General features: G+C 41.4%; 1 protein-coding gene across 3 annotated transcripts in view; it reads right to left on the bottom strand.

The window, feature by feature from the left end:
• GTF2F2 (general transcription factor IIF subunit 2) overlaps positions 1-25,810 on the bottom strand; it is a 196,372-nt gene that overhangs the window by 72,341 nt on the left and 98,221 nt on the right. For all 3 annotated transcript variants that reach the window (XR_012799933.1, XR_012799934.1, XM_075591111.1), the window contains exon 6: positions 15,839-15,920. Coding sequence is in view for 1 of the 3 variants with exons in the window: in XM_075591111.1 (XP_075447226.1) it covers positions 15,839-15,920 (82 nt within the window). In the remaining 2 variants the exon portion in view is untranslated. The remainder of the gene's footprint in view (positions 1-15,838; positions 15,921-25,810) is intronic.

The raw sequence follows: 25,810 nt of genomic DNA, 5'->3' as shown, positions 1-25,810 counted from the left end.
TGGATTGTGACCTTTTTATGATGTCACCATGGTGACAGAAGAAGTGGCTTGAGGGATATACTGTACATTTGAAATACTTAAGAAATAAAAAACCTGTAAAAACTAAACAAGGGTGAATTTAAAGCAATCCCACCAAAATATATTTGGAGCTAAACACAGCATATGCGAGTTGCTAATTACAAGTGCATACAACTGAAGACAGGGCTGCCCAATGCAACATCAAATTGACAAAACATATATGGTAATGAGTATAAAGTTTAAATACTTGAATAATAATAGTAATTACTTGTTTTTTTAGTTAAACCCTTTGGCCAAAGCGTCGAAAGCCTGCATACGAACGTCAAGGTAAACCAAAAATGCAGGTCCTAGCACTGAAACTGTGAACCCTTCCTGTTACCTCTGTATGAGGGGAAGGAACTGCAGCGAGTCCTGCCAGAACCTCCCAAGTTACAAGTGCACCAAGAAATGTTTTTCCCTAAAGTCCCCAAATCTACTGACAAATTCAAATTTAGTTTTAAGGATTAGCGCAAAGATTTGATGCTTAATATTTCCTCTCCCATAATTCCCCAGCTATCTCATCCTTACTGTTTATTGGACTGCAACTTTATCCCTATGACATACCTACCACGTCAAGCGCTGGCACTCTAGGGGCTCCATGACTTCGTAGCTACATCATGAGCTTTTTGCCGGTTACTTACGGGAGAACGTGTTCTGCGCTTCTGTGGAGCACTGAACGCTATCTGACCAAGCGAGGAATGGAAGGAGAGACTCCACTTTCACTCAGATCAGTGATGTCGCAGCCATGTGATTGTTCAGCGCAATGTGCAGGAAGGACTACAGGGGCTACAAATTCATGTTTTGTCTTTTAAAGGAACTTCTGCTTTAGATCATTTAGAGACCTACTTATTTACCACCTAGAGCAGTGCTCTTCAATTGGCAGCCCACAAAAGGAAGGCCTTGATGTGGTCCTTGGACTCTCTTGTCCCTGCCAATTTCATATCAGTTGGCTAGGCATCTCAGTTCAGCTTTTCACACTTCTACGTTACAGCAATGTAAATGTGTTACAGGCGTTAGAAAGCCTGTCAAAATGTTGAAATAAGAATTTTCAAGTCTTTTAATGTATCTAAAACTATATTGCAATAAGCTCGTGACCTTTCTACTCCTAAGTGTTCGCTCATCTGGGCCTTTATGAGGACCAATTGAAAAGCCCTGTACAGGCGGTCCTCGGTTATCCGACGCAATGCGTTACTCAAAATGGCGTCGGATAGCGAAGCGTCGTAAAGCGAAACCCGTTTTCCCATAGGAACACAGTTTAAATTAAACGTTCCGTTCCTGAAGGCATTTTTAATGCTAAAATACACAGAAAATGTTACTCAAGCAATAAGATATGCAGCACACACATAGATTATGATGTAAACATTATATTTATTGATTACAGAACTGTAAAATAAAACTATAAAAATAAAACTATGCTGTATTCTGTACAGAAATGTACACGAGCAAAAAAAAAACACATCAATTATTGGAGGAAGATGATGGGGGGGGGGAATCTTCAATAGACAACGGACTTTTTGGAGGTGATGTAGGTGCGGTTGAAGGTTTCGGCCTCTTGAAGAACCTCTTCATTGAAGTCTGGACAGTTCCTTTCCTTTTCTGCGTGTAGATCTCTCTATAGCAGCTGATTTGGTTAGACACCCCACGACTGACTGTTGAACTCCGTTCAATGTTAGGGTCATTGTCCTCAAATATGGCCAGTGCGCTATCAATGTGCTTGAATGCCGCAGCCAACATTTTGCTAGACAAAGATTTACGTGGCTGTGGCTGTGCCACATCAGCAGATTGGTGGGCCTCCTCTTCAGCAATTTTTTGCTCCTCTAATTGCATGAGGTCTTCATTGCTCAACTCGTTAGAATGTGAGGCGAGCAACTCCTCAATATCCTCGGTTTCCACCTCCAAGTTGAGATCTCTGGCCATTTGCACAACAGTTTCTGTAACTTCTGCAACAGTCTCTGTAAGGCCTTGGACATCAGACACAAAATCCGGGCACAAATTACGCCAAACTCCGTTTAGATTGGATTGTTTCACCTCATTCCATGCCTCTCCGATGTTTCTCACTGCATGAAGAATGTTGTAACCCTTCCAAAATTCTTTTAGGGTTGGACCACCTTCCACATCGGTTGCTCTGATGGCCTGGGCAAATGTTCGCCTAAGATAGTAGGCCTTGAAGGAAGCGATAACACCATGGTCCATCGGCTGTATCAGTGAGGTGGTGTTGGGGGGCATGAACACCACCATGATGTTTGGATGATGGTCATCCAGGTACACGGGATGGCCAGGAGCATTGTCCAGGAGCAGCAACGCTTTGAAATCGAGGTTCTGGTTCATGCAATATAATTGCACAGTCGGAACAAATTGATGCTGGAACCAGTCCTCAAAAAGGCTCCCTGTTACCCATGCTTTACGGTTGGACTTCCAAATCACTGGAAGTGTGTGCTTTGCATAACCCTTGAATGCCCTAGGGTTTTCTGCATGATAAACAAGCAAAGGTTTTAGCTTGAAATCACCTGCAGCATTTGAACCAAGCAGAAGAGTCAGCCTGTCCTTTGCAACTTTAAACCCGGGCATAGATTTTTCCTCTCTTGCAATGTAGCTTCTACTGAGCATTTTCTTCCAGTAGAGCCCAGTCTCATCAACATTGAACACTTGACGTGCGCAATAGCCACCGTCCTCTATAATTTTGGCCAATGTAACAGGGAAGGTTTTAGCTGCCTCCTCATCAGCACTAGCAGCTTCACCGGTCACTTTAATGTTATGCAAGTTTGCCCTCTCTTTAAACCGCATAAACCAGCCCTTACTTGCAGTGAACGTTTCCTCAGTGGCCCCTTCTCCATGCTGTTGCTTAATGTCCTCATACAGACTCAAAGCCTTGGCTTGAATTAAGGCTAAACTAATGGGCACATGACGCTGGGATTGATCTTCCAGCCATATGATGAGAAGTTTTTCTACCTCAGCAATATGCCCAGCACGTTGCCTTATTGTCGTACCTTGCATAGGTGCTGAGCCCTTGATCTGTTCCAGGATTCTTGCCTTGTCTTTTATTATAGTCACAATAGTTGTGCGAGGTATATCCAAGGCACGTCCAATTTCTGTGTTCGTCTCTCCTTTCTCAGAGCGCTTTATGATGTTGTGCTTGGTCTCCAAAGTTATACATTTTCTATTCCTTTTTGGAGTAACAGCACTTTGCTTTTTGCTTTGATCAGCCATGGTTTAGGGCCTAAAATACACCACCAAACCTTCACACAGACTGTTCAGAATGATCTCCTTAGCCTGCAGCCGTCTGGTTGTTCATTTGTAGCAATTTTTTAAAGCGTCGTAAGAGCGTCGGATAAGCCGTTCGGGCGTCGTAAAACGGGCCATAGGGATGCATTGACAAGCGTCGGATAAGCCGTTCGTCGTAAAACGAAGCGTCGTAAAACGAGGACCGCCTGTACTGTGCTTTGGTTAAACGGAGCACTTCCTTTTATGCCTACAAGGGACTCATTCAATAAGTCTCAAACCAAAAACTCACATTCAAGTGAATGGGAGTTTTTGGAGATCCCGAAGTGTTCATCTGCAGGACACATAAGATAAAGCTTTCTGAATAAATATGAAGTCTATTGATGGTAGAAAACTGCCATATTAAGACACTGGGGAAATTAATAACTACTCAAGAAGTTACCAAGGGGACATGACATGTTTATTACTTTTATTGTATTGGTTTTTTTTTGTTGTGAAGTGCATTGAGACATAGCAAATAAAAACTGATCACTAAATCCAACCCACTCTCAAACCCTCTATTATATTTAGCAGCAGTTTGGTGCAGCCATATGATTTTCTACCCTTCAACTTTCATTCTCCTTTGTAGGATTTGCACAGCACTCTAGTACATGTAATGTTAGGCATCGAGTCAGGCACTGAAACATTTGGAATATGTTCTAATGTCTCATTCTGCATGAGTGAAACTATATGTACTCAAGGGAAAAATAAACCTATTGCCATGCAATACCATACCATAATATGGTAAACAAAAATGAAGGAACAAAAATGAATAGAACGTTATAACGAAACAACAGAAACTCAAACAATCCCATGTGTGTTTTGAGCTTCACTGGGCCTCTGTTGCCATGTAAACTATATTCGTTGCCAAAAGGAAAACGTATGCCCCATATATGTTCTGCGAAACCTTTGGGTAGTTGGCACACTAAAAAAAAAAACATTGATTATGTAACACTCCTTTATTGGATATTTAGAGAGCTTTTGTGTCGAGACAACAATTCTTGGACCTGGCAATAATCTGTTTTAGGGGTGCTGTCTTTGCCCTGCGGCTCTCTATATACATGTTTAGAATAACTACACTATAAAATGTTAATTTTCGTTATCCCAGATATACATTACCAATTAAAAAAAAAAACAATGATTGTGCCATGCCTACTGCTGTAGAAGAGTTTAATGCCAGCGTTTTAAATAAAGGCAACTGAGGAAATGTGATAAGTATACAGCATTGAACAAGAATTAGAATTTACTCGGCAAGCTACACTTTGCCCAAAGCACATTTCTTGACGTACACTACATGACTACTGAACGAAAGCAGCAGCAAGGAGTTCATTTACAGATTATAGCTCAAAGCAGGCGATTTGTAGGTAATGTAAATACTCGGCGGCAAAAGGTTTTAGAAATGTTTAACTAATGTTTAAAGACCAGCCTATTTCAAAGCTAACTGGAAAAAATATGCTTTGTAAAGATATGGATTGAAAACAAATAGGGCTATGATTACCATTCAGAGTTTTGTTACCATGGCACAGGCGGATTACCATTTCCCTGTAACAATGGAATACATAATGTTACTATGCCATACATATATAATTTATTAAAGTGAAAACCTCTTATTAAAGTACTCCTTTTCATATTTGTTTTTATTTCCACCCAGTTTTCTTGCAGACACTTCGTGAAGCCTGTTTGCATATCTCACATGTGGCTAATGCCAGTGAGCAGCAACTATTAACGGCAAAACATGAACGCAACAGTATACAATCTAATGTTGTTGTGAAAAAACACTAGGAGCCATACAGTATTTACAAAGCGGTGGCTACTCCATAAGATATTTACGACCCATTAACTTGAATGGGCAGCAAGGTGTTTTCCAGTGCTAGAACGTGTCCTAGAGAGTAGCACCACTTAGTAAATATGGCCCGCACTGTTTGTGATTGCACAAAGATCTCATTTCAACACATGCTATCTACAAAAACAAAGCACAGTGAAAGTTTCATGTGCTTCTGAATTCTTTTCCCCCAAATGTTCCGGCCTGAAAGTCCCAGATATCATTAGATTCAACCAATAATTCAACATAAGTAAAACATCAACCCCCCCTTTTCTTCTTCCAAATGTCAGATAAAAGTATGTTATTAATCCAAACATTTGTATAAAAAATAATTTTCTTAGTCTTCCAATTATGTATCTTTGCAAATTTAAGTCAAGCAATTTAAGTCAGGGTTCGATCTTAATCTTCAAGATTATTTAACCCTTCAGTTCCTCACACTATCACAGCGCCAGAACAAAACAATTCACGTTTCTGTTCAGCTTTTTGTTAATGACACCTGAAAACCGCCACTATAATAACAGTATGGAATCATATTGTGTATAAGAAAACAAAAGCCTATCATTAAAAAAAAAAAAAGAGCTGTAGTAATTTACACTCATAAAAGGTAAAAAGGGGCAAGCTCTGCCTGAACTTACATTTTTTATTTGATAATATAGTAAAATACGGTAAATATGCGCAGAAAAAAAAAAAACCAGACGAGACACACAAGTAAAGAAAAATAGTCCACAGTGGGTCTGAGCAGTATTATAGAGTTGCGGATCGAATGCTGCTGGCTAAATCAGCCGTGTGAAGTCTGCTCTGATCCTAGTCAGTTAGAATTTACTGCTGTGCAGGTAAGGGGATGGGGGGAGGGAAAGGAGGGGGCCGCTCCTTATTCAAGTAGCTTAGTTAATATGATATAGAATTATTTGCAGTGCAGTAGTGTGATCCTAGTGTCAAACTTCTGTAGTAATCGAGTGCCGAAGAGGTTGCTATCTTTCTCTTGCGACAGATAGCTATTACACTATCTATACACATCAGGCTACTGATGTAAATCCTTTATTGGTAAATCGGAACTGTGTTAGGCTGCGTCCATGGCAGACCGTGCGGAGGCGTGCGCACGCTGACCGATCAAACTACCCAAGGAAGTGATCGCTTCCATGCGCTGTGCGTACGTACGGGTGCGGATGTGGGTGGGGGCGCAGGTTGCGCAAGAAATCAGTTCAAACTGATTTCTTGGCGCGACAGACCGATCACGTGTGCGGTTCACCCAATGAGGGCAAACCAGCTCCGTGACGTCACTGGCATGACCCTAGACACGCCCACAGACGGCGCGCGCACCATGGCCAGGGAAAGCTTCCGCTTTCCGTCAGCCTCAGCGTGCCTGAACTTACCATGGACGCAGTCTTAGGCTGCGCTTATAGTGCGCACGACAGCGACGTGACGGATGACGTCACCCGTCGCCGCTAGCGAAAGTTGTAATTCGCTTTCCGGCGACCAGGTCTTTGATTGGTTCAGAGACTGTCACATGGCGACAGCCTCTGAAAAATCAAATTTGACCGGCTTCAGAAACTCGCGCCGCCAAAGTCCCGCTTACTATAAGTGCACGCGACAGCGGCATGGGATCCATCCAAGAAGTAGGAAATAAATTCAGGGCAACTCCATATAAAAAGTTAAGGGGTATTTATTCTGTATACAGTGCAACAGAGAGAGCTAACACACCAATGCGTTTCATCCCATAGGGACTTTATCAAGGTCATATGGAGTTGCCCTGAATTTATTTCCTACTTCTTGGATGGATCCCATGCGGTGCTCCTTTGCTTACCATTTCTGCATGCTGACTTACCCTACAGGATTGCATGCTCTGGAACCCAGGAATCTTGGATCTTCTTGGATCTCCTTATGGGCAGGTAATGGGCTGTAGCCCTTATTCATTTACCTTTGACCCCAATTGGGATTATTGTGGGGTTCGTACACCAGGACCATTGGATGGGGTAGTCAAGAGGACACTGCTAGGTCTGGTCGCCCCTGGAATATGTTTCATTATGGACTGCTACATACCGTGATGGGTTCCAGTTTGGCCGTTTTGATATGAAATTCTATATATTATATGATACACATCTATATCTGAGCACCCTACACCTATATATCCTCCTTTGCATGCAGGACAGATGTCTCCTGCTGCAGGTGGCGGGTGAAGCCGAGTGAACGCTTGAGCCATCTCCAGCATTTACCATGGCCGCAGTCTTAGGCTGTGGCCCCGCTGCCGCTGACTGCGCTTGGCGCGGTTACCTCTGCAAATGTTGATCCTCACAGCCACGCCCACACAAATATAGAGGTAAATCAGAATTTGAATCAGGTAGTGTTAGGACCAGCTGGTGGTCATGCCTTGATGTGGCTTGCAGGCTTATAACGCTTTGGCTAAAGGGTTTAAATAAATTAAACTTTTTCAAGAGAATATATAGGTATTTCACTGCGTATTTTTGTCATATTGGATGTAGCATTGGGCATTTCTGTCTTTTGTGGGGAATAATTATGTATTTTATGAGGGATCATTGATCTTCTGTAAAGTGATGATTCGCTGGGGGATCTTTAGACCATGTCCACAGATGGTACAGCATTTAACCTCCAACTGTATAAGGGGGATTTTTAACTTGTAGCTTCGTCATAAGCTGTGTGTATGTATATATACACCCAATTTACCTATTTAAACACTTATGATCATATGTAAAGCCAAAGTTTTACTTTTGGCTATGAAAATTAAATAGGTCTTCCATTTTAAAGGGGATTTGGAAATTATGAATATCCTGATGCGTCCACCATTGTACAGTTTACTGTCCCCACCCTTCACGGCGACACTAATGTTAGTACGGCAGATTTGGCTCTCAGTTCTTCCAATGCAACAAGTGTGGTGACCTGTAAATGAGTAGCAAATCTGCTACTGTAGTAATACGTCAGATAGCAATAGGTATATCACCTATATAGGTATATCAAAAGGTTAAGACCCATCAGGGAAGAGAAAAAGAAGGTCTGAACATACTGCGGGATACAGTGTCCTGTGTAAATAATCTGATGCATTAATAATAACTCATTCATATAGCACTTTTCTCCCAATGAGACTCAACGCGCTTCACAATTACAGTATAGTGCACAGTACATAGGATTGTAACAGACACAGTGACTGCCCATTTGAGCTTACAATCTATGATTTTGGTGCCTGAGGCACAGGTAGACAGTGGTCACGAGGAGTTGCACTGGGAATTTAATCAGGTTAGCCTGATTGAAACGCAAGTGTCCAGAGTCCGTATCTTTGACAATTTAAGGAATCAAGATTTAACCAACGAAACATATCACTACCACTGAGTATATGTACCCAAATTTAGTGGAGTTGCAGTACTGTTAATGGGCTACAGTAAAAGACAGAAAAATAACTATACATTAGTTTACTTACTAGCAGCATCAACAATCAATCTCCTTTTCATCTCCTTGAATTGTATGTTTTTTTTCATTACCCAAGACAATTTATGCATAAATGCAGACATTGGAGATGTGTTTCCAGCTCCGGCACTGCATATATTTTCCTAGAACTTAAGAAAATAAACTCAAGGGATTTAATTAGCAACTTCTTATAATGTATCCCCATTACCATCCTCACAGACTCCACAGCTGCATCACCCAAATAGTGAGCAGGTTTATATATATATATATATATATATATATATATATATATATATATATATATATAAAATTAAAAAAAAGAGCTACAAAGAGTTCTAAATTCTATTGATAATTATGAAGAGATGCAAGTCTGTGCGGTTTGTAAGAGGTCATCAAAAGAAGCTTAAATCACTCATCAACTAATTTGTTTTTTGGTAGTCATAAAGGCACATGTTCCTTAAAGAAATAAGTAATGCTGCAGATATTCTCTTTCTAAAGATATTCTGCTTACAGTTGTAGCATTTTCACATGGGTAAGGGATTTATATTAACCAAACTGTAAAACATGTATTTACAATTATACACCAAGAGATTATTTGTTCAATTTCTAAGTTATTTTAGCCCTGATGTACAAAGAACATTAACAATATAAGACTGATGTGATTTTCACATTGAATAAAATCACTTTGATAATACAGGAATAAAATTAATTAAAATGTTCTACTGAAATGTTTATAGAAATTTGTGAAGTGGCTGCTCATTGTGGGATGGAGTATGCCTCAGGGTGGAGTTTGGTCCAGTATGTTCCAAAGGGGTTGGAGGGAGGGGGGTAGATGTTAGGGGTATGCTAGATAGGCTTATTTGAAAAGGTGAGTTTTCAGGCAGTTCACAAAGAGAAGAGGTATAGAGTGAGAAGAGCAGAGTGCCAAGGACAGAGCCTTGTGGGACCGTAACAGAAATAGGGAGTGAGGCGGAGATGTCGGAGAATGAAACACTAAAAGAATGGTTGGATAGGTATAACTTGAACCAGGAGAGGGCTGCATCACAGTGGCCAATGGAGTAGTGTGCGCAGGAGAGGGGTGATTAACACTGTCGAAGACAGCAGAGAGATCCAGGAGAATTTATAAGGAAAAGTGACTCTTGGGCTTAGCTCTGAGTAGATCGTTGGCCACTTTGGTTAGTGCTGTCCCAGTGTAGTGTAGAGGACGGAAACCAGATACAAACAGTCAAGCAGGGAGTTTGAGGAGAGAAAGTGAGCCAAGCCGTTGTATACAAGCCGCTTAAGTAGCTTCGAGGCAAAGTGGAGAAGAGAGATATGGGGGTAGTTAGAGAGGGAGGTTGGGTCAAGAGAGGGTTTCCTTAGAATGAGTGTGATGAATGCACGTTAATAGGAATATAGTAATGTGCAGGAGATATGAAGAAGGTTAAAAAGGTGACTTAGGGCAGGGCTTCCTGCACCATAGAGGATATGATGTAGGTGTGTGAAGGGAGTTGGAGGTGCGTGTGGAGCCTGACATTGAGATATCATGTCTGATTTGATGTATCACTACTGTGAAGCTCTATGTACATTTATGGTGCTATGTAAATAAAGACATACAATACAATATGATCTGTGAAGTAGGTGGCGAGGCCTTGGGCCGTGAGGGCAGAAGAGGGTGCAGGTGGGCAAAGAAGGGAGTTAAAGGTGGCAAATAGACCGAGGGTTAGAGCAGGGGTGCTCAATTTTTGCCTTACACCCCCAGCCTGCTCTCTCCCACTGCTCGTGCCATCCTTATCTCGTCATGGTAAGTAAAGTTGCAGAGGCCTCGCGCGGACCCCCAGTATTTAATTGCCTTAAGAAAGAGCGCGGGGCCTCTGCAACTGCCACGCCCCCCCCAAAAAAATCTAGTGCGCCCCCCAGTTTGCACACCGGGTTAGAGGACAGAGTTAGTACTGTATGAGAGAAGAAAAGATGAAAAGGAGGTTTGCTTGGCATGGGAAAGGGCAGTGTTAAATCGGCTTTAGAGCGCGATTTCCTCCAGAAAGGTTCAGCAGTGCGTGAGCTAAAATTTCTTAGAGCGATGTGTGCCGAGTACCATTGATTGCTAGAGGACAAAGTCCCTGTCAATGATGGGTACTTCTACAAATGAGCTACAAAACACGTTGCATATACATTGATATGTAGAGAAAAAAAGGCAAAAAAAACAAAAACCGCCGCACCACTTCAAAGAAAAGCAAAGAGGGTGAAAAATAAACAAATTTATAAAGGGCAAAAAACGGAGAAAATCACACTGACATGTTTCGCCTGAGAAGGCTTTATCAAGTGCGTTTTTTTGGCTTTTTTGCCTTTTTTTCTCTATTCTCACCTCTACAGCGCTACGCACACTAGGGATGGCACCCATCAAGTGAAGATTCCTCACCAATAGAGTGGACTCACACTAAACGCGAAGGATTCCCTCCTCTCTATGTGAATACTTGTATATCTTGTTATATGAATTAAGTCTTGGCAATAGGAGGTTTTCCCTGGATGTTGGATTTCTCATTTTGCTACATTGCATTTATCTGACTGGGATTCTTTACACCTCCACCAGATTCCTATATCTGCTTATGGATTCACATTAAGACTTGCTTAGGGTGCCTCCTGCTGTATTATCAACATTGTTCAGTCTAAGGAACTTCAGGATTTGCCTGTAATCCGTTTTGTTCCTCTCTCAGTGCACCCCACATGCTTTGAGCCTCATTCTTCCCTCCTTGGGAGACCTCACTCTCTACATTGGTATGTACAATGGATTTCAACACTCATATCACAAGAGCCCACAGGCACATTTTTATTCTTGCAAATATGGAGTCAGCTATAATACACATTAGTGGGGGGTGTTTATTATGCTATAGGGTGTTTTGTCTTGCCAAATATGTCAATAGCTAATAGAAATGAGTGTACCTTTTTGAGGAAAAAATATCAAGAACACTGTTGTCAGCAAAGACTCCTGGTTAAAAATATTTTTCGGGCCAACATTACTTAAGGCTAAATAGCTTCTAGTGGGTACCCTCAAAAATATATACTTTCATGTGGGTATTTTTAGGCTAGAGAGTAGTTTTGTTTTGTCACTGATGGCAAGCACCTTTTGCATTCAGCCATTAAAGATTCAGGTGTGTAGAGCCTTATGTAGTCTGACCAATCTGGGGCTATTTACCAAAACACTATGGACAGCTATACATATTCAGTAGTGGTGTACTCTGTGGACCGAAGGCGATAACATTTAGTATTGCTTTCCATCATTACACTGAACTTGTCGGACGAATGTTACTGCAAAGTCCTTTGTATAAATTTCTGAGAACAATTTAAAGACCACTGTCAGTGAGACCATGTCTCAGTCCGACATTTTTTGTGTAAACATGTAGCCGTGTCTAAATTGCTTGGGAGATGTGTTTTTAGAAAATATATAGTTTTATGGGGGCATTTTTATGCTACAGGGTAGTTTTGCCTCGTCAATTATGGCATGAAGAGCCTTACGCATTCTTACACATTTGTGCCTCCTTTTGCTAAAATTGAATGTAAAGCTATATATATTTGGTTTCAATGTACTGAGGAGTTTGAAGTTAGTGGTCTTGATATTTTTCTCATAAATTTAAAGTGTGTTTAACCAAGATTCGCAACCACAACGTTTTGTATTGAACAACGTGCCACCCCCATGATTGAATTCCTTGAGGCATGTACTTTAAGTGAAAGAGTTGCAAAGATGACAAATTATTTTATTTTCTATCTTAAATGACCATTTGTCAAAACTCCAACCCCAATGAAGTGAATATGGGTTACGACTTTAGAAGATAGATAAGGAACTTCTCATACCGTTCTTAAAATGTAGATAAAAAGATTTCAGCTTTTTCACAGTTCTTTTAGTGACGAGAAAAAGTTTGGGAACCCCAAGGATAATTACAGAAATTCAATAGTTTTTACATAACCATGAATCAAAACCTGTCTTTTCTTAAATATCTAAAAGTAAGTGAAACCCTGCCTTTATGAGTTAAATTAAAGGGTATAATTAGAATCAGGTGTTTAAATAATTAGGTAGACCTCCAGGGGAGGATTTGGGAGGCCCACCCTATATAAAGATTAGAAACTTTGCGAGTTTGGTCTTCACCATACAGGTGTGTGAAAACACATCATGCCACGATCAAAAGAATTCCCGGGGGACCTCAGAAAAGCAGTTATTGATGCTCATCAGTCTGGAAAGGGTTACAAAACCATTTCTAAGGATTTGGGGCTCCACCAATCCATGGTCAGACGGATAGTCTACAAATTGAGAAAGTTCAAGACCACAGTCACTCTACCCAGGAGCGGTCGTCCTACCAAAATCTCTCCAAGAACAAACTGGCAAATCATCTAGGAAGTCACAAAGAACCCCAGAGTAACAGACAAGAATCTGTAAGCCACGCTCGCCTTGGCTAATGTGAGTGTTCATGACTCAACTATCAGAAATAGACTCGACAAGAATGGTGTTCTCTTCTAGGATAGCCAAGAGGAAACCACAGCTCTCTAAAAAAAACATTGCGGTGTGAAGTTCGACAAAGGGCACATAGATGATCCACAAGACATCAAGAACAATGTTCTCTAGACAGACAAGTCAAAGGTAGAACTTCTTTCAACAATGTTTTCTCCATTGTATCCGAAGATTCTAGAGGAGAATGTCCGTCCGTGAGCTGAAGCTGAACCGAAAGTTGGTCATTAGTTGAAACAGTTCTGTAAGGAGGAATGGGCTAAAATTCCTCAAAACCTACGTGACTGACCAGCAGTTACAGAAAACCCTTGGTTGAAGTCATTGTTGCTCAAAAGGGTGACATCAGGCGGTCTAGGACATTTGGTCAGGGCCGTTTCACTGTGACCTTATGGCAGCCAGCGCTTTGCCGTGACTCACCACGCTGTCGGCCACTTTGCAGCTAATGTAAGTCCCTCCCCTTAAACCCTCTACACTAAGCCCTTATCCTAAAACTTCTTAAATTAACGCCATACCCCAACCGTTAAAACCCCTTAAATTAACCCCCTACCCTAATCAATAATAAAAACATCTTAGAAGCGTCTGGCGATGGGAATTCCAGCGGCAGAACGGCTGCGGCGGGGCGAGTCGCAACGGCCATTTGGTTGCGGCAAAACGGTTGCAACCAAATGTCCCATTCTGCCACCAGGTACTGAATCTAAAGGTTCACATACTTTTTCACACATGGATAATGAATGTTGAATCATTTGTGGCTAAATAAATGTTGAAAAAGTATCATGTTTGTGAGTCATTTGTTTGATCAGGCTATCTTTATCTATTATTAGGACTTGGATTAATATCTAATAACATTTTAGGTTTGAAATATGTAAAAATCCCAAGGTTTCACAAACTTTCTTGCCACTGTATATCTCCCCAACCATGTATTGATCATTGCTAGTTTAGCCTGTGATTATATTCTCCCCAGCCTATTTGTCCACTTAAATGCTCACTTCAGACAGCCAAATCCATCCACCGTGCATTACAATAGCTACAAAATATGCTGCTGCTTGAATACAAATGTAATAAATCGTATTACGTGGCTTATTTTCCACATTTCAGAGATGCAGGAATACAATAGACCTTGCCTGGGTGAAATTTGATGGAGCAAGTCTTTTATCCGATACTTGGAAAGGCCAAAATATATTTTAATCTTTTGCTTCTCCAAGTGTTTCAAAGCAGCATCGCACATTGTCACAGCAAAATTGTGACATGTATGCCAACACAATTCCATGATCAAAAATGCATCACTTTTAAGACCTTTCTTTTTACAAAAGCTGATTAAGTACCTGGTCGTTCTCCTGTCCTTTCATTATAATCAGTCGACTGTCTAACATAGTACCTGTAATGATTGTGGAGCAGACCAGAAGAAAGACAGTAATCCTAGCAGTTATTTAAACAGATTATATTGTTAAAGATACTTGTTTATGCTTGCACAGCCTTGGTAAGTGCAGTCTCACTTATCAACATACACTGGCATTGCAAAGACAGCAGATTACCCAATGAACCCTTAATAAGAACTGCTCCATTTACAGGATTTTTGGCACATGTGAAACATAAAACATTTTGATCCAACATTGAGTACTGTTATTAGGAAGAGAAATAGAGCTGTAGGCAATGAAACCTAAAAAGGCAAGACAAATTAGATCTTTGCAACACTAGGCGATATAGCTGCTTTTTTTTATTTTTAAGTCATATTAATAATATAAAAAATCTTTGATGCAGCTTTTTTTTTTAATGCATTCCGTTAACCAAAAGTTGATTCATATTTGGTTATTTTGGAGCCATGCAAACATGCAACACATAGCAAAGAAACAAGCTGCTGGCTTCTCTGGCAGATAACAGGGTAATCATTTTACGGTATAAAACCATCTTTAACTCCATCCCTGCTAGGAGCCAAAAATGCATTGCTTTGCAACATGTTGCTATTTCTTATGTTCATTTCAGAGCTGGGATACTAAAGGCCCTAATTCCACATACTGTGAAACTACATCTCCGTGTCTGGGAAGCCTCTTTCGTTACAAACATTCTAACAGACCTCAGCGTGTTGCCTGACATGGGGAAGCCGCTTAAAAGCATATTAAATAGGGACCAACATGATCAAATAAAGTACATTGTAGCAGATGCACTGTATTCTACACACTTTGTTTTTTAACTGTATTGCAAGTCCTTTTAGAAGAGAAAAAGGTTTTAGACAGAAATGTCACCTATGATATGTAGGCAATTTAGAGCTTACAAAATGTTTTATACACAACAAGACCTATTTAATTCATGTTTGATATCAACTTCAGCAGAATCAGTTTATAATCACAATTCTACCATGTACTAGTGTGCAGTTCAGACTAAAAAAAACCTAGCACAAAACAAGGTTTGGAAATTCCATGGTTGTTCTATAATGAAAGATAATATATGCACATGTCCCTTCCATCCATCCATTTAATGGAAAGAATTCCAGCCAGCTGCCTCATTACAGCATTATAGGCATGGTGTTAATCATTAGACCTTGTGCAAAGTTAATCTAGTATGATATATGACCTAATATAGCAACACAATAAAAGTTTGCCTACAGCTGTATGTGCAATAACATATAACAAAATGTGCATATAACAAAAATTGAACACATAAACCTTCAGTAATTTAAACATAGAAGTAGAAATGACGTGGAACAAAAGAAATACATTCGGAAATTCATCAGGAGATTTGATTTGATTATGAAGTGGCAGAAAAAAACAAACTCATGGAAATACTGGTTAAGTAAATGGAATAAGACATACTTCTTTAATTTCATGTAGTTTTCACCAGCAGCTGGCCTACATTCAGCACGTTGTACCACTATACCTTCCATGGCAAGTTTATCTGAAATAAAACAGGAAAAAGTTAAGAAGATAGACCGGCATTCAACAAATCAAAGAGAGGGAGTCAGGGCACATTCGGTTTGTTAAACAACCACCTAATCAGTTTAATGAATTTAGTATAAATAATCGAATATATTTCAATCCTCCCAAAACAATGATTAAACTCAGGGTCACAAAGATAGTTTAAGACCTGCAGATCTTAAGTTTTCAAACAGGAAAAAAAAAAAGGCTTTTAATATGGAAGATCTCATTTGTGAATGATACGGAAAAGGGGGAGGGGAGAGTGGATCCTGCTCAGCTGAGGATATAAACTAACTGGAGTGGTGCTACCTGGGATAAGGAGTGAAATGTAGGTCGAAAAAGAAAGATCCCCTTGATGCACACACGTGCTAGATGTTTTGTAGCATCAATTGTATACCAAGATTATTATTTATTTTCATTTAATCTCTGGTGTGTCCAAGCACCCTCTGTGAGCTTTGACTCAAACAACAGTCACCCAGATTATCACATTTGTTAGAAGTCACCAGGCCATGTACACCTACTCAATTGATAAAACTCCTTGCCCTGCTCTAATGGAGTTTACATGAGATGGACTATATACATGGAATTGCTCAGTCTCTCGTACCTGTTCAGGGTGCTGGGTCAGTGCGGCTATGCAGATAGAATAATGATGGGCACCAGAAACTTTTATAGTACAAACAAGAGCTTTGTATGTATGTATGCATGTTTGCGATGATTAATGTAACGGAGAAGAGTAGTATATAATAAATTTGTGTTGATTATTGTAATGGAGAATAAAGGGAAACCAAAATTCTTATCCGACCAAGTGGTCGCTGGAACAGTGGTCAGGGATCACTAGTAAAACGAGTCACCTTTGGTCCAATGAGGGGACATATGATAACGATAAGATAGAACAATTGCGCAGATGTTTAATTGAGAAAAGGAATCTTTCTCTGTGGGATTGAGTAGCTCAGGGAAAATCTAACAGGGAAACATACCTTAGGTTAATATGGGTCAAAAGAATTCTGTTGAGGAACAGGAGGGTCATGAAATAGGAACTCCAAATTATATTAGAAACCTTATTTCCCCCCTAAAAAGGTGTTATAACTGCTGCATTTACTTTAACCATTGACTGGACAAAAATTAACATAATAGTAAGTCAATAAGAAGAAATAGTAAGTGAATTTTCTGATAGGTTATGGTAAATAATCAAGGCATATGGAGGTATTGAGGCTTTTTGTGATGGGTTTACATGCTTAAATTGGGACGGAAGTAGAGATTGTGTGTATTGGTTGGAAACATAAAAGATTGCCAGAAATTGCTACTGTGGTAGAGACTGCAAAGGAGCAGGAAAGCTAAGAAAGAAAAGGATCAGGAAGTGAAATTTGTTAAGGCACAAACTGTGCTCCTTTCTCAAAATAGACTGGTTAACGGTTAATGAAAGCAGAGTATATGATAGGACCCAAGGGGGGGGGGGGGTCACAGGATAGGGATCAACGCAGGGACAGAAAGTGTTTTAATTGTAAAGAGTCAGGACATTTTGCCAGAAATTGCAGAGCCCCTAAGAGAGATAACCAGAGAAACCCAGGTCGCAGTCAATTCCCCCATTATTCTCAACAGATTATTTTTGCCTAAACCAGGGCTCGGCGGATGGCTTGGATCACTGGGAGCGAAACCGATGAATGCGTTGCTGTGTGTGTTGGTTGTACTTGTTACTGTCTATGTCACATGCTGCACCAGGCGCATCCATAAATGTGTTACCCCTCCTTCCGACATGATGGCCCTCCTGACTGACCACAAGTACGATGACATCTGGTATCCATCACAGAAGAGGAAAGAAGATTACCTTACTCGAGGATATTCTGGCCATAGAGCCAACTGGTACTGATATGGGCGGTAACCCCAATTGTACCAAAATTGTGAGAACTATGAAATGTTGGCTCAATCTCACCGGGCAGCCTATGCTTGGGCAGCCTGCTCACAAGATAGTTATCCTTGAAAAACAAAGAATGTTTTAAAGAATAAAAGGAGGGACTGTGAAAGATGGATATAGGGGGGTCTCTTGGAGGGGGCACGGTGGCGGTGAAGGGGTTAACCAGGCCAATAATAAAGGTCTTATACCCAGCTGGTTACCCCTAAACCTTGTTGGGGATGAAGGGGTTAATTGTTGGTCAAAATACAATGTTCCCCCTATGCATCCCCTGTAATGTCCCAGTTTTGCAGCTCAGAAACTAGCTGCAGTCCTATGAATGTTGAATGTGCAAATTGCATTCGCAACACAAGGGGGAGCTTCTAGCGCTGTGCCAAGCATTAATTGAATAAGTGCGTCTGTGGTAAGCGGCTCCATTGAAGCTCTGTATCACTTCCTAAACCGCAAAACCCACCGGGGAAGTCTTAACCACAAACTCAAGTGGATAAGTGGTTTGCGGTCTAGTTGAAGTGGCAGAATGCAACAATGTATCCTGCGGTCTCGTTAACCAATTAAGGTCAATTGCTGAAATGCTTCTGCAGTTACCGATTCCGGCAAGCAGTGATACATTGTATGCCATAGCTCAAACCGCAAACCACAAACCACATCACAGAGCCTATTCAATTAAGTAGCTAACTTTTGTTAGGAAGGAGCTAGCACTCTAATTTTTGGAGTACAGATAGTTGAGAATGTAACATTCACATACATGTTGTTTTTGTATCACCCACATATATAGAAAGTACATATAAAAATAAAATGTGTTGCAGGTGTGTTTTAAAATGTAAAGGCAGGAACCCTTTCCTGTCAGCCCGACACTGAATCCATTAACATGTCAATATGTTAAGGATGAATGAGCTGAGGAATTTTTCCTCTCCATACTTCAATGGCACCCTGTTGAGTTGGTGCCCCAGTGGAAATCCTCCCGAGGGGGGTCTAGGCGCCGCACAACCGTACAGAAAGGACTGGAAGAAGGCTGGTGAAGTGACTTGTAGAAAATACTTTATTAGCACAGCGTGCAAACGGATCCTCTGACGCGTTTCAGCCTGTCAGGCCTTTGTCTAGAGAAGTCTGGAGTTGAAAAGCCTCAGAGACCCTAGGTGTTAGGACGGCCGGATTATTGCAAAGTACCAGATATTGGTGTGAAGTATGGGCTATCAACCCTTGGTAGCCAAACCCCAGACTTACTGTCGCCAGGTAAGGGGTTGGGTCCGGTATGCTAAGCAGCTTAGGTGTCAAGTTAGCACATGCTCTTTGCAAACCGGGAAGCAACTTCTGCCCTTTTTTGAGCTACTGGCAAGTCTGGGATAGGTGGGAAAAGTTGTTCCCACAGGAGGATTGGCTGGGTAGATAGGACCTATAAACAGGTGTCTGCCTTGTCGTGGCTCGCAAGCTTACAACGCTTTGGCCAAAGGGTTAAACTAAATGACCCTATTTCAAGAGAATATATAAGTATTTTACTGTGTATTTCTGTCATATTGGATGTAGCATTGGGCTTCTCTGTCGTCTGTTGTATACATATGCCACGCTCAATAGCACTCCATTTTGACACATATACATATATATATTTTGTGGGGGCTCAGGGGTTCCCAAAAAGAGCTTGCTGGGGTTCTGTGTCTTGTATGATCATAGAAGAGATTTAATTTGATCTCATCATAATGAGCACTTTTCGGCTGATGATCTACGGAAAGCATTACAGAAACGTATTTTATACGGTATAATATATTAGTATAGTTGAGCAGTGAGAATCATGCACAATAGTTCTATCCGCTATGACCACTATGCAAAGTTTCCTTGTTAATGCTATCAGCTTATAATATTATTGGAAGAGGAAACAGATTATAAATAATTGAGTAATAGTTAGAATGTAGTTTATAAGATCATTACACAATTAAAGCTGCAGTACAAGCAATATCCTACATTTATGTTTTTTTCTTAATAAATCAGTTCTCTACTATGAGAAAATACATGTAGCATTTAAAACCCATTTTAATGTATTCTAATGTAACAAGCATTTTTGTTTCTATAGCAACCATTTACAAAATCACATCCCCTTCCTCTTCTGAGACAGGCTCTGGCACACCCCATTTGCCCTCTCTCTCTAGCAGTGCACCAATTCTATCTAGTGCCTGCCTGGTCACATGATCTCTGGTCACACAGAACTTTGCATCCTGGGTACGCTTCTGCAGCCAAACAGTGATTTAAAGAACCCCTGAGCCGAATTTTCGTGATCGATTACAGGAGAACGGATCGATCAGAATTTTAGCTAATCACTTGTCAGTGCGCAGATTGATTTGATGCACATATTGAATAAAAAAAATTTTAAATCACATTTTAAACGGCAGTTTGGACTGCAGCTATAAAGCGTCAGACCCGCTTACTCAGTACAGTTTGTTTTCAAATTTTCTTTACTTATCCCTTTTTACCTCAGTTGCTATGGTACCTTCATTGCAAAATCCTGTATCTTTTCCACAGAGAAAAACGGCATTTTTTTTACTGTTAATTATTTTCTCCTGGTCCCTCCAGTGGATTAAAACACTTGGGGACCCCGAGGCACCAAGACTTTGGGGGCCCTTTCTCGTAATTAAAAAAAAAAAAACATTTTTTTAAACAAAGCCCAAAAATGTTCTAGTAAAGCTAAAAGTGTTCAAAAGAAATTAAATTTCTTGATGCCCAAACCCTTTCCATGTCTATGCTTCACCTTTTCTCACCTACACTGCTCCCATCTCCATAACATCTATCCACCCTCCATCCCATCACTCACCCTTAGATATTCCCTCCGTTTAAAAACACATTTCATTAATAAAAATGTGAAAATACATAAAATATGATGACGGGGATGTTAGGGAGATGGGAGCAGTGTAGGTGACAAAAGGTGAAGCACCTGACATGGAAAGGCTTTGGAAATTAAGGGATTAATCCTTTTGTTAGAGGACGGATTTGCATCAAATCTCCCTGCAATGTGCTGCTGCCTCTTTGGTAGTGAAAGAATTAATAAAACGTTGGAGGAGGTATGGGGCCGAGGAGTTAAGGAGAAAGGTGAGGAACTTGGGGGTCGAGGAGGTTAACAGTGGTGGGAAGGTTAAAAGTGGCAGATAGAGAGGGGGTTTAGTCCCCCAGGCAGGATGAGTGAAGGGGTTACGAGTTAGAGAGGAGGGGTTGTTACTGGGCATGCTGCATTCCTGCTCTCACTCTCAGCTCTCTCTGTCCCCTCACAGAAACGAGACTGCCAGACGCTCCCCCATCCCTCCCTCCCTGCAGTGAGAAGCACCACCCACCAGGAGGGAATGAGAGCAGAATGTCAGCCTGCGGGTCCGATCTCACAGCACGGCAAGTTTCAATCTTCTCTTGCTCTCTCCCCTACACTCTACTGGGGCCCCCAAGGTTAGTAAGCCTAGTGGGGGCCCCCTAACCATGTGCCTCATGGGTAATCCGTCCCTGTCCCATGGCAGCGCAGGACATTAGGGATATGCTTTTCCCAGATGAAGGTAGAATACAGCAGGGGTGTGCACACTGGGGGGGGCAGGAGATTGTTCTGGGGGTGCGTGCGGTTGCAGAGGCCCCGCACTCTTCCCCCAGGCATTTAATTAATGCTGGGGGATCGCGTGAGGCCCCTGCAACACTCTAATTAGCGGAATTCAGCTGGCTGTGTGATGCGTCGCCATGGCAACACGGCGGCGAATGACCATGGGGCCATGTGGCCATGTGACGCCACGCGCGTCAAATGATGCAGCGGGTCACGTAACGTCACATGACCCCCCAGCATCATTTGACACGGATACAAGGTGGGGGGGCGAGAGTCGGGAAAGGGAAGACAGGGGGCGCAGCTTCAAAAGTTTGTGCTCCCTGGGATACCGAACACTTCGCTCTGAGACCATTATAAGTCCTCCTATGATGATCTCTGGTCAGTTGTATATCTAGCCAACCATCCTATTAACATATACATAAATATCCTGTAGAAAGAAGAAATAAGAAGAAAGATCCGTTAACAAATGTATCACAAAATCCTTCTTTAAACAACAGGGTGGAAACTAGGCATGCGCTGCCATAGAGGGCTCAGAAGAAAATAAATTCATGGTAAGAAAAATGGCAGTTTCCTCTCCTGTCCCTTCATGTAAGCATATAACAGAAGAGAATGTCTCAATGCAGTAGCCCCTGACAAAAACATTGGGTTGGGTAAATTGTAAAGATACAGCTGGAGGATTTTCCTCTCAATGCTGCATCCGATGATGGAGACATTGAACCGGTAATGCTCTGTAAAGGTATGGAGTGATGACCATGTGGCAGCTTTACAGACTTACTCTTACCCTGATTTATAGCCCAAAATGTAACCAATGCTTTTGTGGAATGAGCTTCAAATGGCGCTTGGGGTCATCATCGCTGATGCCTTGTATGCCTCTGTAAGCAAAGATTTGATTCATCTTGCTAGTGCATTCTTAGAGGCCATACTACCCTTTTGCAGTCCTGCAAACAATACGAAAAGGCTTCTCGTTTTTCTGAACTCGTCCTATAAATGTATGTCCTCGATGCTCTCACTACGTCCAACGTATCTGAAGACTGGGATTCCTGGGGTCAGGGCAAAAAGCGGTAACAATATCTTTATTAATATGAAAGGGTAACGAAACAGGGGCGATGCCCTAAAAAAACCTTATCTTGGTGAAAGATGCAGAATGCTGGATCACAAGATAGAGCTCCAAATTTGCTCACTCTTCTAGCAGATGTGATGCCGTATCAGAAAATGGCCTTGAGAAAACCACCTCAAGAATACGGAGTATAACGGTTCAAAGGGAAGTTTCTGCAGGGATTGAAGGACCAAATTTAGATCCCAAGGAGGCACTGAATTTCTGATCTGTTTCGTATCTTTTCACTGGCTTTGATAAATTCCTGAACATACCTGTAATTAGCAATTGGCTTTTGAAAAAAACCTTCCTATTGCGGACACATGAATCTTTACAGAGGAATAGCTGATGCATTTCTCAAAGCCTTCTCTGAGAAAATCCTGGCTATTAAATGTAGAGGTGGACTCTGGTTACTGGTTTATAATGCACCATAACGAAAATATTCTCCAAATCCTTTGATAGATTTTGTCTGTGACTGGGTTTCTGGCCCTAATCAATGCATCTGCCACTTGAGACAAAAGATCGTGGTGTGTTAGGATTTTCCTCTGAGCTTCCAAATCGTCAGATTAAAAATTCCAATTTTGGAAGGAGAATTAGACCTTATGCTAGATGTTCCAGCATTATCGGGAATGTCCATGAAACTTCTATTGATATCTTTATTAGGTCTGCAAACCATGGTTGTCTTAGCCATGCTGGGACGACAACAATGGCCTCTAATCTCTGATTTTTTATGAATTAATGGTATTGGAAGAAAAACAGACAAGAAGATAATCCCAATCCAGTGATCGGGCGTCTACTTCCTGCATCTGCGTCTCGATGCCTTGAAGAAAAGGTCCAGCATTTGATGTTGAATATTGTCGACATCAGATCAATTGATGTTTTCCTCCATCTGTACACAATCTTTTGGAATGTCTGTCGATTCAATTCCCATTTGCTCTTTGAATAATGTCATCCATCATGTCTGATGGCAACACTATGGCTGACTGTAAAACATAATTAAAAATCTGAGGCACTGAGAAGGATTTAGCCAGCTCTTTTCGTAATTGATCAGCCAACTCTGCTTCTTTAGAAACTGTTACTAAGATACTAAGAGTAAATGAAGAGTGGCCTCTGATCTGGTGTTTGCCCTTCTAAAAGTATCATCTAGATCAGGGGTGTGCAAACTTTTTAAGCTGTGCCCCCCTGCCTGCTTCCCCCAGTGCTCACGCCCCCCTTATCTTTTTTGCCGGCGTCAAATAATGCCGCGGGGTCATGTGACGTGATGCCACATGACCTGCGGTGTCATTTGACGCCACACTATTTATTTATTTATTAAATATTTTACCAGGAAGTAATACATTGAGAGTTACCTCTCGTTTTCAACATTGCCATGGCGACTCTTCACACCATTACAGAACCGCTGTCTATAATGTGGAGGACCAAGGGGTCTGTTGCACTTTGGATACATTCCTTTCCAAACCATCCGAGCCTGACCCCATCTGCCAGGGGGCCCAAGAAGGTAACCTGCTGGATTTCAGAAAGGCAAGTTTTTGAGGAAGGACTGTGTCTTCCTCTGTTCAAATACTTTGAGATGTTCTCCTGTTTGATGGGTATTGACTGGTTCCTCGAAAAGGACTACCTATGACTTCTAAAAAAATTAGGGTGTTTTTTATGTTTGATCCTGCATTAAAAAAAGAACCATTAATTCTGTTTATTATTGCCTCCAGTGCCTGGCCAAAGAGGGCCTTTCCCAAAAATGGTATAGAAACCAACATGTTCTTGGAGGATACATCTGCTGCCGAAAATTCAGCCGAAGGGCTCTGTATGCCGCCACTGATAGAGCGGGTGATCTCACTAGCTTTTGATGTGAAGATCCTGACTCTATGGCTTCCTGCAACTTGGAAAAACAGATCTTCAATGTCCTGGCTAGGCACGCTGCTGTTATGAGTTTGTAGGTGGTCCCCAGGGCAGCGTATAGTCTCTTGAGGCGGCCTTCCATCCTTTTATATATTGGGTCTCTGAATGATGCCACATCTTCTCATGGAATAGTAGTTTCTCTGGTAAATCTGGCTCCCGCAATGTCCATCTCCCAGTCTTCCTTATCTCATTTTTAAAATGATAAAGTCTAGCAAGTGTATAGTACTATTCTTATCAGAATATTTCCACTTATTCAGAATGATATGTTTTAACACTGTATACCGGAAAGGTTCTATTCCTCCTCTTAGTACCATAAAAGACTCTGTCCAAAGTATGTCTCCCTTCTCTTCACGGACACCCAAGGTTAATGCCATCTCGTTTACGAGCCTGTCAATAACTTCATGATTAAAGCTAGAGGATCCCCCTTGCCTCCTCTTCATCCAGAAACAGGTTAAAATATATGTCTGATGTATATTCAATAGCTGAATCTGCTCCATAAAACCGACTCTGCCTTGTGGGATGTTATCTGACTTAGACGCTTGAGTGAACCCTGAAAGGCTTCTTTCCTTTGCTGGTTTGAATGACTCAATCATGGATGTCTTAAACCATGTAAGGAATCTGCGCTGGCGCTTCCACCAGAGTTGCTTTCCTGATACATAATTGACCATTTTCCTGATGACCAACAGGCAGGATCTCCTTACAACACATACAATTGAGATGTTTAGATTTAATAGTACATTTCTTTTGGTCTTACTACGGAGTCTTCTGGAAAAGGCTCAGATTTGCTGCCAGAAGGGATGAATGGGTTATTGTAGACATCAGGAAAAACAGATCCCCAGAAAGCACCAGATAGAGAAAAAATAGAGCCCAGATCAATTAATTTCCCTCTTTAAAACCCTGTACCTCCGACCAAAAGTACAAGAAAACACAAGCTCCTCATTGGCAGGGACTTCATGTCGCCATGGAAGTCGCCTCCTAGTGTGCGATATCATCTGAGTCTATGCTTGGGAAGGGCGACGTGACATCACTGTAAGGGCAGAAGTTGTGCCCCAAAGAAGAAGTCGGCTCTGCACCCAAGCAACCGACTGACACCCCCGTGCAAGGCTACATTGTTACAGATAATCCGCAGGATTCAGATGGCAAGGAAAGTATTTTAACATGGGAAAGGGAAAGGATATCTGCCCCCGACACCTGTACTTCAGACTAGGTTTGGACGATATAAAAATTCTCACCCCGATAACGATATAAAGAAATGTGCTGGCAGCTGGGGGGGGGGAGGGAGGGGGAAAGAGATGTATTCAATATTACATGCCCCGGGCGAAGCCAGGCACAAAAGCTAGTTACATATAAACACCACCACATGCGCCATACAATCCAAACTATAAAATGTGGGTGTTGATTCTTTGATAT

The sequence above is a fragment of the Ascaphus truei genome, chromosome 3, assembly GCF_040206685.1.
Source record: "Ascaphus truei isolate aAscTru1 chromosome 3, aAscTru1.hap1, whole genome shotgun sequence".
In the NCBI taxonomy this organism is placed as follows: Eukaryota; Metazoa; Chordata; class Amphibia; order Anura; family Ascaphidae; genus Ascaphus; species Ascaphus truei.
This window is presented reverse-complemented; position numbering and strand designations above follow the sequence as displayed.